Source organism: Azolla caroliniana, unplaced genomic scaffold, assembly GCF_043228905.1.
Source record: "Azolla caroliniana isolate FFs.n. ecotype wild unplaced genomic scaffold, voAzoCaro1.0.p SCAF_13, whole genome shotgun sequence".
Lineage (NCBI taxonomy): Eukaryota > Viridiplantae > Streptophyta > Polypodiopsida > Salviniales > Salviniaceae > Azolla > Azolla caroliniana.
Window position 1 is genome coordinate 3,108,219 of NW_028230448.1, and position 16,612 is coordinate 3,124,830.

Below are 16,612 nucleotides of genomic sequence, written 5' to 3' on the forward strand. Positions count from 1 at the left end.
AAAAAGATATGAGGAATAAACAAAGACATACATATAGAGACAATATGCAGCATAATTTTCCACATTGATTATTTGACCAAGTATATTTACGACATGCACATACAATCGAGAGATGTGTATGGTTTGTGAGAGAATGTTTCTAGAGAGAATAAGAAGAAAACAAAATCATATGGTTTAGTTTAGAAACAAGAGAGCAGACTAGAGTCCCAACAAGAGTGCATTGTCAACAAATAATCTCTCCTTCCACCAGGAAAGAAAAGTAATATTTATTCAAGACACAAACAAGTTATTGTTATTCCCTTGTTGCACTTGCATTTGGTAGTGAAACGTTAGAGAGTGAATGTCTTGTAATGGCTGCATACGTGCTTCCATTGTGTGATTAAAATTGGGTCGACCCAAATGAAGAGGTGAATGCACTGTAAATTGTAGTGTACATTTGTGTTTCATTTTGTTTGTTGAATTTCCAGTGCAATGTTTTTGTATAGCTACATAATAGTGAAAGCCAATGGCCAAAAGTAAGAGAGAATGATTTGTTTCAACATCCTTCATAACTGCAAATCATCAACTGCTTCTCCTGCGAAAACGATTTAACATGTCCAAAGATATGAATATGGTATAGTATGCGGAATCGTAATGACTAACAAGGCTTACATAAGGCAAAAGTCAAAAAAGCAAGAAAAGAAAAGAAAACAGAAAAAGCTATTCTGACCATGGAGACGCTTAACAAATCGTGCAAACTCCTTGAAATTCTCTTCCTCCATCAGTGTAGGACCAAGCCTCAGGTATGTAAAAGCAGCCAAATGATGCCCGTCAGGATCATCTTTAGGTTTTGAATTCTCGAGAATCTTATTATAACCATCTCTATCATAACATGGCAATGCATTCTCACTGGCTACTTGTATTCCAGCATCCCAAGCCGCATTCAAAACCTGTAATTTCCAAGCTAAAATGACATTAGCCAAAAGCTCAACATCTAAGTGTAAAACCACTTTTACACTACAGCACAGGAAGAGGTAGTGTGTTGGTCCAAAAGACCCATTTTATTTTATTTTCGTTTTTTCTACTATTTTGGGTTCCAATAGAAAAACCAGGTGGAAGAGGTACCACTTTCTTCTTTGATTTGTCTAATTATGTAAAGAAAGGCAGATAATTAACGTCTTTTACGAGGCCGAAATAGCCCATAAGACCAGAAAAGAGATTACATTCCAACCAACATGTAAAGAGATGAGAAAGAAAGTGTATACAGGTAAGTATTGCTATTTTTGTTATGTACACATAACGTAGGGAAGGGTAGGTCACTAATATTTACGTAAGTGAAGGGTATATTCACTAATGTTAGAAAGGGACTAACATGATTGGATTGAAGGAATGATAGCTGCATGCACTATCATGATCACGAGAACCAATGAATGGAGAATCTTTTAAAAAAGCACATCTATTCAAGGGGCCTAGGACGAGGTATAAATATGAGACTTAGCTACCCTCATAAGCACATTACGTCGGAAGGTTGTTGTCTTAGACACCAGTGATGTGGGCTAGGCTTTCGTCGTCACAACGATCATGTTAATCTTTTCCAAGGTATTAGTCACCCTAATATCCAATGGTATGGGACGTCGGTGGTAGGTTGGCTATGTCTTGATCATAGCTCAGGGGTGGTCGGGTGGAACGGGTTCTTCTATCCAATCTATTTACCTTGTTTTTACTTTATTTTGGTCTATCGATTAGTAATAGACTCTTAAACAATTTTGCTACCAACATGCATGTTTTCGAAATGTACTGGCATCAGAAGACAAATATTCCAACCACAAGTGCTAAAAAGGTGATATAATTTCCTTCTGTCATGGTTTGCTCCTTTGGAATTGGGTATTAAATAATAGAGATACGAGATGATTTTCTAGTCATGGAGTGCTCAAAATGTGATACAATTTTATCCACTGTAGAGTGAAAGGATTCTACATATTCAAATACATAGCAATGTAAAGAAGAGCATTTTCACCTGCCAAACCAAACCTTCAGGATCCGACATTGCTTCCGGATACATTTTGGTTTGTGTCTTTGTCCTCAATTCCACACAAGTAAAGTTAAATGTTGCATTCCATTTCTTAAGCATCGCAGCAATTGGAGCATACCCATCTCTGTGGGTAGAGTTATTGAAACCTGCTGTAAGCTCTGCGGCATGGCTAGCTGTCTTGTAACACCAATGTATTCCAGAGATCTTGGGCACAAAAAGAATGCATGAAAAGAAGCAGATAAATCGTACTTTTCAGAAATGGAGATGAAACAAATTGCCTTGGAAAGACAAGATCCGTCTTACCTTTGCAGCTATGGGTGTACTCTCAAATGCCAAATGGGCTAAAGACAAGACTCTATCACCATGATCTATAAGTTGTTGTGAATACCACCGAAGGAAGAATCGACCATAGTAGCTGTCCCAATCACCCCCATCGCGGAAGAAATCTATGTCTTCTGATTTGGAGTTGTAATCACCAGCATTATCTGGTGCTTTGGCCCATTCTAAATGCCCTCGATCCTCCGCAGCTTTCAGCAAGCTTTTTTGCAAATACTTATCATAACACTATATAATATATAAAGACAAACATAGATGTTGGGCATTGGTGAGATGAGCATTTTACATGCAAATCACACAAAAATTAATATATCACTGCAGAAAATACAAACACAGATGTAAGGAAATGGTGAGATGAACATTTTTGCATCCCAACTATAGTGGCAACTTAACATGACAAAACAAAAATGAATGACAGTGAAATGAACATTTCCCATGCCAACAATATGCAAATTAAATGTGGAAACAAGTTTACAACATCAACACATGGAGACCTAAATCTTGGGAGGTTTTGCCAAGTACCTGAAACTCTCCTATGCCCGGATATTTCCACCCATGCCTCTCAGGATAAGAAGGATAACGAAGCTCTCCGCACGGACCAAGGCCAACTTCTATCTCTACAATTGTGCCATCTTCAAAGAAACTGTCAAACTCTTGCCGAAAACTTCTCATGTAATCAAAGTATACCTGTTTGAAAAATAATATGATATATTCGAATCTCTTTCTCAAAATATAAGAGTGGATATGTATGTAAAAACATACAAAACAGTTGAAAGTGCCGTACGCATTCCACTACAAATAGGACAAGGTGATGTCAGAAACTCTACATAAAAATAATCTCAAGAACCTGCTCTCATATATCCTCTTTCCTTAGAGGAACGTCTTCATAGCTATTACTAGATGATCACTGTATGACTTTCTCTGACCTTTCTTCCGAATTCTCAGTTTTCTTTCATCAACTGCCTTCATACCACTTTCATTCCAATACATATGATAAAATCGCAAGGGGCCTAAGGATACTAGTAGAAAGAAAAAAAAGTTCATCATGAGAAGAAAAACAAAGAGGAAACCAAAATGTCTTTAAATGAGAGACTCAAGATGCACCCAAATTTATTGATTCCAATGCGGTCTTAATATAGGATTCTGATTATTCCAAGGCTTCAACACTTAAATCATTTATATAAATTACATTTGTTTCTTTATTTCAAAATAACGTTACTCATATCACATTACATGTGTCTTCTTTCAAACACTTATTACTACGAAGAATTAATTAATTTAAAATAACAAAATCGAAGGATATCTCTTATGTCACGAGTTAATTGCAGAAGATGCTAATATTTGTTTTGCATGCTAGGTAGAAAATGTATCAAAAAGATCTGATATCAAGCACTCAAAAAGTTCCGAAGTTATACTTCAAGTCCAGTCCGTCTATTGAACACGCGCTCTTTATCGACACCCCAAGATAAGCACTCAGGATTTCTTCTACCCTCCTTATCGGTAAAGAAAATATCAGGATTTTCGTGGCCAATTTCAAGAACCCACTTGGGAAGTGGGATCTTCACATCATCTCCAACATTCCCACCACATTCATGAAATGACATTACCACCTGAAGAAAAAAGTTTTGGCATTTTTTTACAGAATTTCAGAATAATTTTTACTATAATTCAGCATCATATTTTACAAGCATTTCTAGAGATAAAGATTACCTGTAGCTTGAGTTTCGCCTCCTTTACCATAGAGAAGAGTTGTTTATATCCAGTCCAATCATACTTCTGAGGTGCCTCAGACTCAACAATTCCCCACCAGCAATCAACCATGACTCCATCCACATTAGCAGATTTCAAAGCTATGAGGTCTTCCATGAGTTTCTCAGGATCTTCCACCTTATTCTCTGCTGTGATAACATTCAACTGTAGAGTTTTCATATCAGCAAACAACACTGCCAAAAGTGCAAACAATGGATCTTTGCCAAATTTGAAAAAAGAATTTATCTTTTGAAAATTTTGAAAAATGATGGTGACTTACTGGCAACATGACATAAATTGGAATATACATTGTCCCTGCAAAGTCTCTTTCTGGATGTCTTTGTGGTACTTTCACTATTTCTTGCTCCTAGAAAGGGGAAAATTAATATATTTCTGTAGTAATGTTTTGTCAATATAAAGAGCTCTTAATTTAGAATTGCAGTGTAACAGAATTTTTCATTGATTGTCTTCTCTCAATTTCCTTCTTATCACCAAGATTAAAAACACACTGAAAAACACAACGCGTTTGTTTTTTGTGCAGCAAAATCTGAAATGATTAACAATATTTACAGGATATAAATACATATTCTTTCTTGCACCTCAGTTGTATGGTTTCCTTCCACCACAGTAATATCGATATTAGATGCAGCACAAGCCTTCACTTCTCTCTTCACATGAGGAAAAACAGCAATAAGCGTCCAATTCGGTGTACACCTTCTGAAGGCAATGCTTTTTCCTTTTTGGATACTGAGAGGAGGGACAATGGCTTTTGGGCATGCAAGATGTCCAGGAAATCGAATGGGTTGAAGGGCAAAATCCATTCACAACACAGCTCCCCTTTTAGATCCTACCCAATACAAGAAGATACACATACAAAAACAATTTTAAGCATGTTTTAAAGTTTAAAACAGTGAACAAAGTATGTAAAAATGTCAACAGAAATTCCATGAAACCATGCTAGATACACATTTTCAAAAGTATAATTCTACGGGGGTTTTAAGAGATATAAGCAATGAGTGAAGCAGATATGAATGTCAACAAATTTCCAAACAACTATGCCAGAGACACATAAAAAAGAACTCAAGGATTTTTGAAGTGCATAAGAACTGAGTGAATAGATGAATGTTAACAAATATCCATGAAACTCTTCCTCGCTCTTGGCTAGTATCACCAGGCACTGAAAGCGTTTCCTTCACTTCAGAGATCTCTCCACCTTGGACTGGTCTATATTGGAGATTTTTCAAAGACAGAAGTTTCAGAGTATCTAATTCAACGTATTATGGGCTTAGATATCTAGATTATTTAGTACCCTGTGTGTATATTTATTTTGGTTTGCCGTTCTCAAAGATGAGAAAACATTTTAAGATGTAATCTCCTGTCCTGGCTTGTAGGAAATGTTACACAGGCAATGGTATGTGCCAGACGTGATGAACCACGAGTGATGTCATTTTAGAAAGACCCATGTGGGAGCTCATGCGATTGGTTCCCCTCAACTTTTAATGAGTAATACTACTAAAACCAGCCTCTCTTTGCATGTAGTTATTTATTTTGGTTTGTTCTCAAATATGAGAAAATATTTTAAGGTTTAATCTCCTGTTTGGTCTCATAGGCCATTTAAGCCTCTTAAAAGCCGTTAATATATCTTTATTTCTATGGATGCTAGAAAAATATCTATCGATCTATTTATCTCAGATCCGGATCAATATGAAAAGTTACTCCTACAAATGTGCAATAGAACTGGAATGCTTATTGCAAATGGTGTGTTTTTATGGACTGCCTATATGTTATTCTTCAAAGGTATCTTGGATTGCATACATAAATTTTCACTTAAGATAATGGATTCCAAAATGGGATTTTAGGACTTTATGTATTGATCTAAAATGTATGGAAGGATTTGAGCATATGAAGTTAAAACATACTGCAAGGCAACCATATTCATACATAGACTTTAAAGAACATGTACGTGTACCAAGATGGTTGAGGCTATGTTAAAGGCAGTTCCCGAATTTGCCACACTAGGATGCAAATGGAAAGTTTTCAAGAAAGGCATTTTCTCATGCACAATCAAATGCTTTTCAGTTAAGCACGAGCACTGCCATGGCACTAATAAATGTCACCCAAGGAAAAAATGGTTTCTTAAGGAATGCCATGGTGCTCAAAAGTACCTAATGACTTTAGATGTAGTAAAAGATAAGGAAAACCATCAAAAGCATCTACATGCATACAACAGATTTATTTAAAGAAAGAAAAGAATATGGGAAGTTGATTGGCAGTTTCTCCCATGCAAGATAAAGCCAATGGTAATAGTAGAAGCATTATTCCAAATAGTGAACTTTATCAATATGATTTGAAGCAGTGATGGAAATGGTGACAAGAAAACAGGGTGAAGGGTTGTGGTACTCATAGTGATGAAGCAATTGAACAACAATGGCCTAAATATCCTGCACCTCTCTAAAATGGAGAGCGGAACAAAGTATTGTGGTAAGACCAATGAAAATTCAATACCCAAAAGACTTGGGTCACACCAAGGAACACACTTCTCACAAATCTGACGCCTAATACACAAATTATTTCATGAGCTTCTCACACAAGGGATTCATATAGAGACCAAGGCACATGAATGTCTCTACATGCCTCATAGTGCTCACAAAGCAATAGACCAACTCACAGTTTCTTCCCATAAGCTAGAGATCAAAACAAGATGAGCACTTTGTATACCTAGATCCGAAAGGCTTTGGAAGTTATGTGAAGGAGAGGTCAAGAGCAAGGAGTACTGACAACATTGTGGTAAAGCCATCATCAAGAGCAAGTAGTCAAAGCAAGATGACAATTTCATATACCTATATATGAAAGGCTTTGGAAGTTATGTGAAAGAGAGGTCAAGAGCAAGGAATACTGACGACATTGTGCTGAAGACATCAACAACAGCAAGTAGAAGAATGTTGTCGCCAGAGATTGCAAGTACTGTGATACAAGGCACATGGACTATACTAGACATAGATCATGAAGATCATGGATAGCAATGGTCAATCTGCAGGACACCCAGATGCACTTGGTGAACTTCTTCATAGCCTCACTCCACTGCACCGAGCTTTGGGACAAGCTGAATTCATATAAAGGATGAGGTACATTGATGTTTACATGCCCATAGTGTTCACAGGGCATTACACCAACTCAAAGTTTCCCCCACAAGCTAGATATTGACCAGGCTGAGCACTTCGCAGCACTTCACAGACTTAGCTAAACGACTATGCAAGTTATTTGAAGGAGTGGTCAACTGCGAGGAGCACTAACAACAATGAGCTCAGAAGTCATCATAGAGCAAGCAAAGAATCCCACTTACAAGCTAGAGATTTGTACTGGGATGAGCACTTTGCATACCTAGAGTCAAAAGTCTTAGCAAGTTATGTGAAGGAGAGGTCAAAAAACTAACGATAATGTGTTTCGGAGTCATCATAGAGCAAGCTGAGGGTGCCACTACCGCAGGAGATTGCAAGTACCAATATACAAGGAATAACTAACACTAGATCATGGAGATCATGACTCATGTTGTCCGATCCACCAAAGGACATCTCGATGCCCCTGGTGAACTTTGTCATAGCATCACTCCACAGCACCATCCGTGGATGCAACATCCCCTCATCACCACTCATCCCCTACATATTAGTTATGCACTTCATACTTGTAAACCATCTCCAGATTCGTTTCATCACATGCACTAAAATCATGATCATGAAGCTATGGGAAACCTTGAGCTTTGTTTTGTTTTAATTTGCATAACGCTAATTCACTCATATTTGTAATCATGGTTTGTCTCATAGGCCAATTCCAGCATCTAGAAATGTTAATATATTTTTCTTCCTAACTACGGCAGCATGGAAAGCATCACATTTTTAACCGCGTAATAAACACAAAGTGATATTCTTTCTTCAGGTTGGGTTCTGATATTCAGAAATGGTTTGCATGATGGAACACAGAAGAGATCTTGAATGTCCACGTTGAGGAGGACAAGTATAGAGCATCAAATCCAATTTTACTAGGCCATGGCTTGCACACACTGAAAATAGAAAAATGCTGTGGCTGGCAGAATATTGCAGAGAAGATGAACGATTGTGACTTGTGTCATCTTAGCCAGCCTGTGATCAGAAGGACCACATGTGGCCTTGGTGTGCCTGGTATATGCTGAAATGCAATTGAAACGGGAATAGCCTAAACCATGAAAGCGGGGTTGTCGTAGAGAAATGAGATCTTTGTCTTGCTAGACAACATTTTAGAGTCTTTTCATGAGGTGCTACATGAGAGCATCCTGCTTAAAGAACTCATAAAGAGAACAGGCCCTTCACCCATGCCTTTGGATATCTGTTTTGTACAATTGCTTGATTTTTGGGAAGAGCTCACTCATATATTTGGCAAATCTGTCACATTGATACAATTAGCTAGTAGATTTTTCTTCTTTATTTTGTTTCATCTCTGTTCTTAGGTTGTAAATGCTTGTAGGTTCCATGGGTATTTTTGGGTCTCTTTTTTCTTTTTTTCATAAAAATGAACTATTATAACACTATAAATCTTTGTTATGGGAATGCCATTCCAAACATCTGAACCTCATTCCAGGAATGACCAGCCACATTCCAGTTCAAGGTCAATTATTGGGAATAACATTCCCTGTAAAAGAAAGTTAGAACTATAAAAATAAATATATAATCCAAAAAGAGCTCATTCACAAAACAACGAATAACAAGTATTCGCCACCAAAATTTTATCACAAAGAATAATCAAAAAGAGTTCATTCATCAATGGAGAGATTGGTTAGCACCATGGATGATATTGAAAGCAAGAGGAAAAATCGCTTTGGCACTGAAAAAACCAAGGATTCCGTTTTTGTCTCAACAAATATGTGTTTGATTAAGGTTTCTTCTATACGTGGTAATGCAAGTGAAAATCTTCTTGGATTACACAAGGAAAAAAGTTTTCCACCTATAGTTGACAAGGATGATGAAATAAGTATTACCTTCATTTTGTGTCTCCATACTCCATCAGATAGATAGATAGATAGACAGATAGATATATCTATAGGTATCTATCCATCTATCTATATATCTATCTATCTATCTATCTATCTATATATATATATATATATATATATATATATATATATATATATATATATATATATAGAGAGAGAGAGAGAGAGAGCTAGATAGATATAATGCTGAATATCAGGACACTATGTCAGTTTCAAATGTCACATGAAGGGAAAAATATGCCGGATATGACATCATAATTTGATGTTTGTAACACTACATGAAAAACTTAACAAAATTCCAGAAAACTGCATTAGCGAAACTCCCATACAAGAGATCTTTCAGGAAATAGACGTGATGCACAATTCCCAGATAACTGCAATGAGGAGAGAAGTTCCATAACAAGAAGCACAATATATGACAGAATACAATCACCTCAGTTATATTTATACATTCACAAAAGTGCTTGGATCATATAGGTCATGTTGGCCTTTCATAGACAGTAAAATTAAATTCTCTTTCATTCTTTCTTTCTCCCTCTCCCTCCCAATTTGATCATATTTGGTCTCCCCCAATGGATGTTTATACTATACTCTATCTATCTATCAATCATAAAAAACACACACACATACATATCTAGTTTGTGCAATGGGTTTACATCCATATGTATCTACCATAAAAACGTGTGGATATACACACACATACCTGATGGGTTTACCTTCATATCTATCTGCCTGTCTGTCTGTCTATCTATCTAACTATCTATCTATCTATCTATGTATCAATCTATCATAAGAAGCTCATGCATACACACACACATACCTGGTTTGTGAGATGAACTTACCTTCATATCTATCTGTCATAATAAAAAAACACGCGTATACACAACACATACCTGGTTGATGAGGGTGGTTTAATCTTCAAAACGGAATCTGCTCGTTTCTGCAAAATGATGGAGACCAAAAAGGTGTCTCCCATGGCAGGAGGTGATTAAATTAGGGTTAGCAAGCCCCCAGCAGTAGGAAAGCATGTGCCATGTGGCATCCCTTCTTCCTCACATAATAAAAGAGTCGGGGCGGGCGGTACGATCCGAAAGGTACGAGAGATCCCGACTGTTGGCGGTACGATCGGACGGCTCTCTCTCTCTCTCTCTTCACTCGCCAAAATCTCCATCTCCCATCGAAGGTGGGCCCCTGGATGATCTTTCTTCCAGGTATTATGAATTGCCAATAGCGAACATTGGACCAGATCACTAGTGGGCCATCGATGATCTTATTACGAGATATCATCTTGGCGTTAGCACCTCGTTGTGCCAAATCTATTGCTTCGAGGAAAGAGATGTTTGCCGATCAAAGTTGTTCGCGATTTTTAAGCTCGCGATTTCTCGATGAGAGGCTAGTCTAATGATTGGAGCAGTTTCTTAGAGAAAGTGTTTCGTACAAAGAAGCAGGTTTGCCAACTATTCGAGCGAGAGTTATGGTGGTTTCTATGCTTTGGAAGTATGCATTATGTGCTTTTATGCATGAGTTGATGGGTTCACATAATAACTTGTTGGCCATGGGCTTTTTTAAGCCCCTTTGGGCTTGGACTTACCATCTTAGTCTCGGTCCTATGGGTCAATATATGGCCTCTCAATGGACGCTAAAAATATCTATCTTGATGAGGGTGAATCTATCGCCATTTGTTGTAACATTCAAGCGCAAATTCTAGTGGTTTTATCCTTGTAGCAAAATATATAATTGTGAATTTACAAAACATGCTTTTGAATTAGCAATCTTTCAAGGTTTAGTGGTTGATCCTTCTACACACGGGGAGTTGGTTATAGCTCCATGCGATGGTTTTATAGTTGACTTCGTCTACAAGATGGTTTCCATTGAGAGTTCACCACAGATTGTGATTGTGAGGAATTGTGTGCAAGGAGTGGATTAGATTGACAATGTTTGGAAAGCAAACTCAAATGTGGTTTGAGGCAACACATTGTAGCAAAGTGTGATAGCTCATACTCTTGAACATGTTTTGGTAAAATACTTGTGTTACTTATATCAAAATATGCATGGTTGACAAATTTCCTTACCGGTGTTCCAACACCCATCTCACAACAAAGAGAATGTGTACTAAGTCATATGGATGTAATGGTGTGGATAGCAAACAAAGGGATGTGCTCTAGCATGTATCAATTAATGTCATTTCCTCTACTAGATGGTAGACAAAGGGATGGACTCTAGTACGTATCAATGACTATGGTTTCCTCTTGTAAATGATAAACAAGGGGATGTGCTCTAACATGTATAATTTGTGAACCAAAGAGTTCCATCACAACTAACACAAACAATTTGTTGGCATGTATGTTGCTTGTCCTCTTTTTAGGAGAATTGTTTTCAACCCTTGGCTTCCTCTAATTTTACAAATTGTTTCTCACCCAAAGGTCATCAAAGTCGAGTTCAAATAGGTTTAAAGATGCATTAAAAGACAATGGTAAGGTTTATACAATATCTTTAAACCATTTTACATTAGTTTATAAACTTGTGATAGATCATATTAACAATTGGAAGGAGCAATCTTGTTATCGTATCAATTCAAGCAAGGAGACACACACAACACCCTCGAGGGGATCTCATAAAGTGTACCCATGTGAACTCAATTGAGGAGACCACCCAATTGAACCATTAGGTTCAAGACCAATTCCTTGGTAGTAAAAGTATTATCATCGAATTGCATGCACAAATATCCTAATTAGAAAAACCAATCTAATGAGGGATATCTTAGCATGCATCATCTCCCAACATCGGATTGTCTAATGTTTGTGAACGTGATTAATGATTTGAGGGTACAAAGCGAGAAAAGTGTGTTAGGAACCTCCTTTTAGATAATTGGCATATCATTTATTCTTTCCAACTTGAAGAGCACACCTGATTGAAATTGTTTGAGCAACTTTAAAGCATATTGTCAGTTTTATGAAAAACTAAATTAATTGAATTTATTTTGAGCTTAGCACTCCTCATCAATCAAAGGTAACTAGAAGCCTGTCGATCAAATTTTAGATGGTTGCGCGTTCACATGAATAAATAGTCCAGCTCGAGGTTACCTTTCCAAAACTTCATAAAATACAACATTAAATGGGGAATTAATGCTCAACGATCATTGATGGAATCTAATTTAATGGAATCCTTTCAAAGCATGCTTCACCAGAATTATCTTCACAAGTAGTCATAAATGTCCCCGGCAAGAGCTATTACACTTGACACGATTGCCAATATAAGCATGAACCAGGCCACCCATTTCTCTACCCTTGTAGCAATGCCATGAACATCCCTGCAAACATGTTATATTGACATAAAAATGTTTTGCATCTTATTGCCAACCTAAAACAATGATCGAAGATAAAGACAAATGATGTAAAATCATCTTTGATATATATATATAAGAGAGAAGGACATATATCGTTATCACTTTTGATTTGTTTTCACATCACATTGAGATTTCTTTCTGGTAGTACAATGTATTACCAAAACATGTGTTTGTGTGCGTAAATATTGGTGAACGAAGTGTGATTGGAAACATGTGTTCATTGGGATCAAAATGGTTTTCTCCTCGACTGCATCATGTAGGATCAGATATGTCTACCCTTATTAGCTAGAAAAGGCCACCTAATCCTTAATTTTCAGTTCAAAACAGCCATGGATATAATTTTCCTTTTGAAACATTATGTGCCTCTCTCAGTAAAGATTTTGGAAATTCCGCAATCTCTCATCCAGCAATAGTCTCCATGGTATATTATTCCATGAAGTATTTGTTCTTGTAGAATCTGTATTTAAAAGCACATTTCCTACTGCAAAAAGGATTGTCATTTATTCTATGCCATCGTAGTTGATGGAAGCATTCTAGGAAGCCAAAAGAAAATGTGGATTGGACATACACATTATAGACCTATATGGCATGCAATCCAAAGGTTCAACAAAACATTTATGTTAATGTGCCGCCTTTACTTTAAGACGCTTGTCTTGCGTATCAATATCTCTTCTCTTGATGCTGGCTTTCCCTTCCAATACTTTCACAATGTTGTTTGGAACATGACAAAAGCAATGGTTTAATGGGAATGGAGCATTAAGCAATATGAAAGAGTCCATGCCTCTAAAGGAATGGGTATTCCATTACATTTAAGTGTGTTGCTACAATCTCATAAGGTTACCCTTGCCACATGTAGCAGAAATAACCAATTTCTTACTATAATGGCAAATTTACCAAAGAGATTCGAAAAGCATGCTTGGATACTTTCAGATATATATATATATAGAATTTAAAGGTCATATTTTATATATGTGGTTATTAACTTAGTTTTGGCACTTCATTGGGCATAAGACATGAATTATATATCGCAACCTGCAACATTATGGTTATTAACCTACTTTTGGCTCTTTCACTCAGGCAATGTTTACATTCTTGTTATGTCTCGTAAGTTATAGATGAAAGATAGAAGGGGAGAGCGATCTTGAGAGAGAAAGAGATAGAGACATGGAGTGTGCTATACACCTCATTGCTTTAGGTTTTCACTATATATGGGCATAGGGTGTCCATACTTGGGCTTCCTAGTTGGCATGGTCTATTAGCCTCATATATCGATCTGTGTGTGTGTGTGTGAGAGACCTTTTCTTTGGACATTTCTAGTCCTAAGACAGATATGGTAATCTGTTGGTTGTAATAATCTTTTGTGAGGTTTTACCTCACATTCAATGTAACAAAAAAAAACATGTGCATGTGTGGATTGTGATGATATGCCATTATTGAAATAATTCGAAAAAAGTTCAAGTCGATATGTAGGGAAGCTAGCAATACCTCAGCACCAGGATGGCAGGAATGATGAAGGCTATCAAAGCTCCAACTGTAGATCCAGTAATCTGGAAGGCATCCCATATGTCCGGAACATAACAAGCAACAACCCAAGAGATCCCAATAACACATAGAGTAAGTGAGATGAATCTCCGATTGTCGAGTGCAAGTGGCTTAGCAGCCCGAGGGAACAGAAGGCTGTCGAGAATCAATCGGAGTGAGAAATGAATCAAAGGAAAAACAAGCATGATATGGAGAGCATAGCCAACTCGAACCATATCTGCAAATACTTTACTATATGGTACTCCAAGATCTGCATCGAAATTGGATAACACATCGCTCAATGTGTCATCCCCAAATAACAGATACCCAAATACACTGGTTGCCATGAATATGCTTGCACAGAGAGCTAGGGATGTTCGAATCACGAACTTTTGGTTTATATCCTTCTCTAGCTCATTCAAGATAGGATGAACTGTAATAACACATCAACATCAAATTCAAAGTTTGGCTTCTTTCACATTATTTCCTTAAGATGTGGAAATGAGCTCATAATCTTTTACCACAGTGATGGCAAATGTATGCCATGACTACAACTGGAACCACGGAGAAGTAATTAAACACCGAATATTGGCTATCACCAAAATCAGGAAAAAGCTTTGGAAAGTTGAAATTTCCATAAATTATCCTCCAGATTGCAACTATTGCTGTGACGACGACAAAGAAGATGGCCAGCACAACTGATAAGGCTGATGATAGGCTGAGCGAATCTGAAACATGTGGTCATATATGCTGTATTTAGAGTAAATTGTACAAATTCTGGAAGACTTTCCTGAACATTACCATTAAATGATTACTTGGTCAAGCCCATCAAACATGCATGTGGATCCTAATATGTTTCTACGACCTACTATTGCCACAATTATAATCAATACACAATTCGTAAGATGTTTCCTTTTGTTACATACGTACATACATTTTTTCTTTTTGGTATACATCATAGCAGCGATCATCAAAGTAGATCATGAATAGGGTTTAAAAAACATAAGAGACTTCAGGGTTTGCATTGGTATGATGACATACATACCAACATGGCGAAAAAATGACAATGGAGTGAGGACAAAAACGGTTGTGAAAAGCATGACAATTTCACGCCCATTCCACCATGTTTGGGCACCCGCCCATTCCTCCAGAACTCCTGAGTGATGCACTGAAGATGAAGTTGAGCCTGAAAGGACGTCCCCTGAACCCACGAATAAGAGAGGAGTCAAAAAAAACAAACTATAATCAATGGCTCAGAAAAACGAGAGGCAAAAAGAGTGATAAAAATTTGATGTTTCGAATTAAGTGGTTTCCTGATGCTATGCCTTCAAAATCTTTTCCTCTCTAACCAGCCTTCTCAAATCTCTTTGTTTTCACTCTTATCTAATCGTCAGGAAACTGAAAGTATCTTAATATTAATTACCTTGATTTAATATCTAATCTCTTAACTTTAATCACTCTAGTTCCAAGCCCCACCATCAGTAAGATCAAGAAAAATTACTTCATTTAATTTCTAACTCTTTACTTCAATCACTCTGGATCCATGACACAATTAGTAAGATCAAGAAAAATTATTTCATTTAATTTCTAACTCTTTACTTCAATCACTCTGGATCCACGATACAGTTAGTAAGATCAAGAAAAGCAATTGCCGAGACTACTATCAAAGATGGGATGAAAAAGAAAGTTCTTACCCATGATAATAAGGTAGATAACAAGTAGGCCAAAATTGAAGATAATGATGCATATCTGGGAGAGGATCTGACCCGTCCTGCCAAAGGTATCGGCCACAACAGCACTGTATGTGGTAGCTCTTGCTGGGGCTGAGTATTTGAGAAGGAAATCAACCGAAGCATCTGTTAGAACACCTGTAAACATGATAAGGACAAGTCCGGGAATCAAACCAGTAATCAATATTGTGGCTGGTAATGCCATAATCCCTGCCCCGACAATACTTGTCGATATGCTGAATACCCCACTTGAGAAACTCGCAGACTTATAGCCATGATTGTGTTCGGTTTCGCCATGCTTTTGTAGAGGTAAAAATGGTGAGTTTGTCTCTGAATTTGACATCCTTCTTCTTCTTACTCTTCTTTCTCTGATATTGTCTCCCTCAAGCAAGCTTATTAATTATATTTCATGAAAGTCTAGCTCAATCTTGGTTCCTTGGTTCTTTTTTTCTATTGTCTTTCAACATACATTGTTCATTTACGAAAGAAAAAAAAAAAGAATTAGCTGGAATCTTGTTCTTTCCCCTTTGTTCCTCTGAAGGTGGCTTCGGAGAATTTTTTTTTTTTTATCTACATGGATTTCTTTTGGTGAGCCCACTTGATCACGCCATATCTGATGCAGAATAGCTCGTCTTTTTAGTTTAGCTTCACGAGTTGTTCTGCATCAAAACCTGCTCAAATTTCAAAGTTGGGGCTGCATCAAAAATGGATGGAAATCATCAAAAAAAATAAAAATAATAATAAAACATGATTCAAGGAACTCCGGGTGAGATTTCTGCAATTGGGTTGCAAGAAAAAGATCATCAAAAAGAAACTAACCAGAAAGTTGCAGTGATCTTCCCAAATTAAGAAAATGAATGAACCCAAAAGATGCGGCATCTTTCCAAGGGATAGGA

At 37.1% G+C, this 16,612-nt stretch overlaps 2 protein-coding genes across 5 annotated transcripts; both read right to left on the bottom strand.

Annotated features, from left to right (window-relative positions):
• Positions 1-220: 220 nt before the first annotated feature.
• Positions 221-10,169, bottom strand: BAM2 (beta-amylase 2). Of its 4 annotated transcripts, none has more exons than XM_087329333.1 (10): positions 10,013-10,169; positions 4,811-4,943; positions 4,377-4,463; positions 4,058-4,261; positions 3,763-3,957; positions 2,870-3,034; positions 2,315-2,575; positions 1,997-2,215; positions 710-929; positions 221-574 (listed from the first exon to the last, which is right to left on the bottom strand). In XM_087329333.1, the coding sequence occupies exons 2-10, from the start codon at positions 4,871-4,873 to the stop codon at positions 546-548; spliced, it is 1,443 nt and encodes a 480-aa protein (XP_087185459.1). In that variant the 5' UTR covers positions 4,874-4,943; positions 10,013-10,169; the 3' UTR covers positions 221-545. The 4 variants fall into 4 exon arrangements, with proteins under 4 accessions (XP_087185459.1, XP_087185458.1, XP_087185461.1 ...); XM_087329332.1 differs by having other exon boundaries at positions 4,696-4,943; XM_087329335.1 differs by lacking the exon at positions 4,811-4,943 and having other exon boundaries at positions 10,013-10,136.
• Positions 10,170-12,060: 1,891 nt separating this feature from the next.
• Positions 12,061-16,156, bottom strand: LOC147855966 (amino acid transporter AVT6A-like). Its single transcript, XM_087329812.1, has 5 exons — positions 15,681-16,156; positions 15,032-15,187; positions 14,508-14,714; positions 13,951-14,419; positions 12,061-12,429 (listed from the first exon to the last, which is right to left on the bottom strand). Exons 1-5 carry the CDS (start codon positions 16,057-16,059, stop codon positions 12,315-12,317), a joined length of 1,326 nt encoding a protein of 441 aa, XP_087185938.1. The 5' UTR covers positions 16,060-16,156; the 3' UTR covers positions 12,061-12,314.
• Between the last annotated feature and the right edge of the window lie 456 nt (positions 16,157-16,612).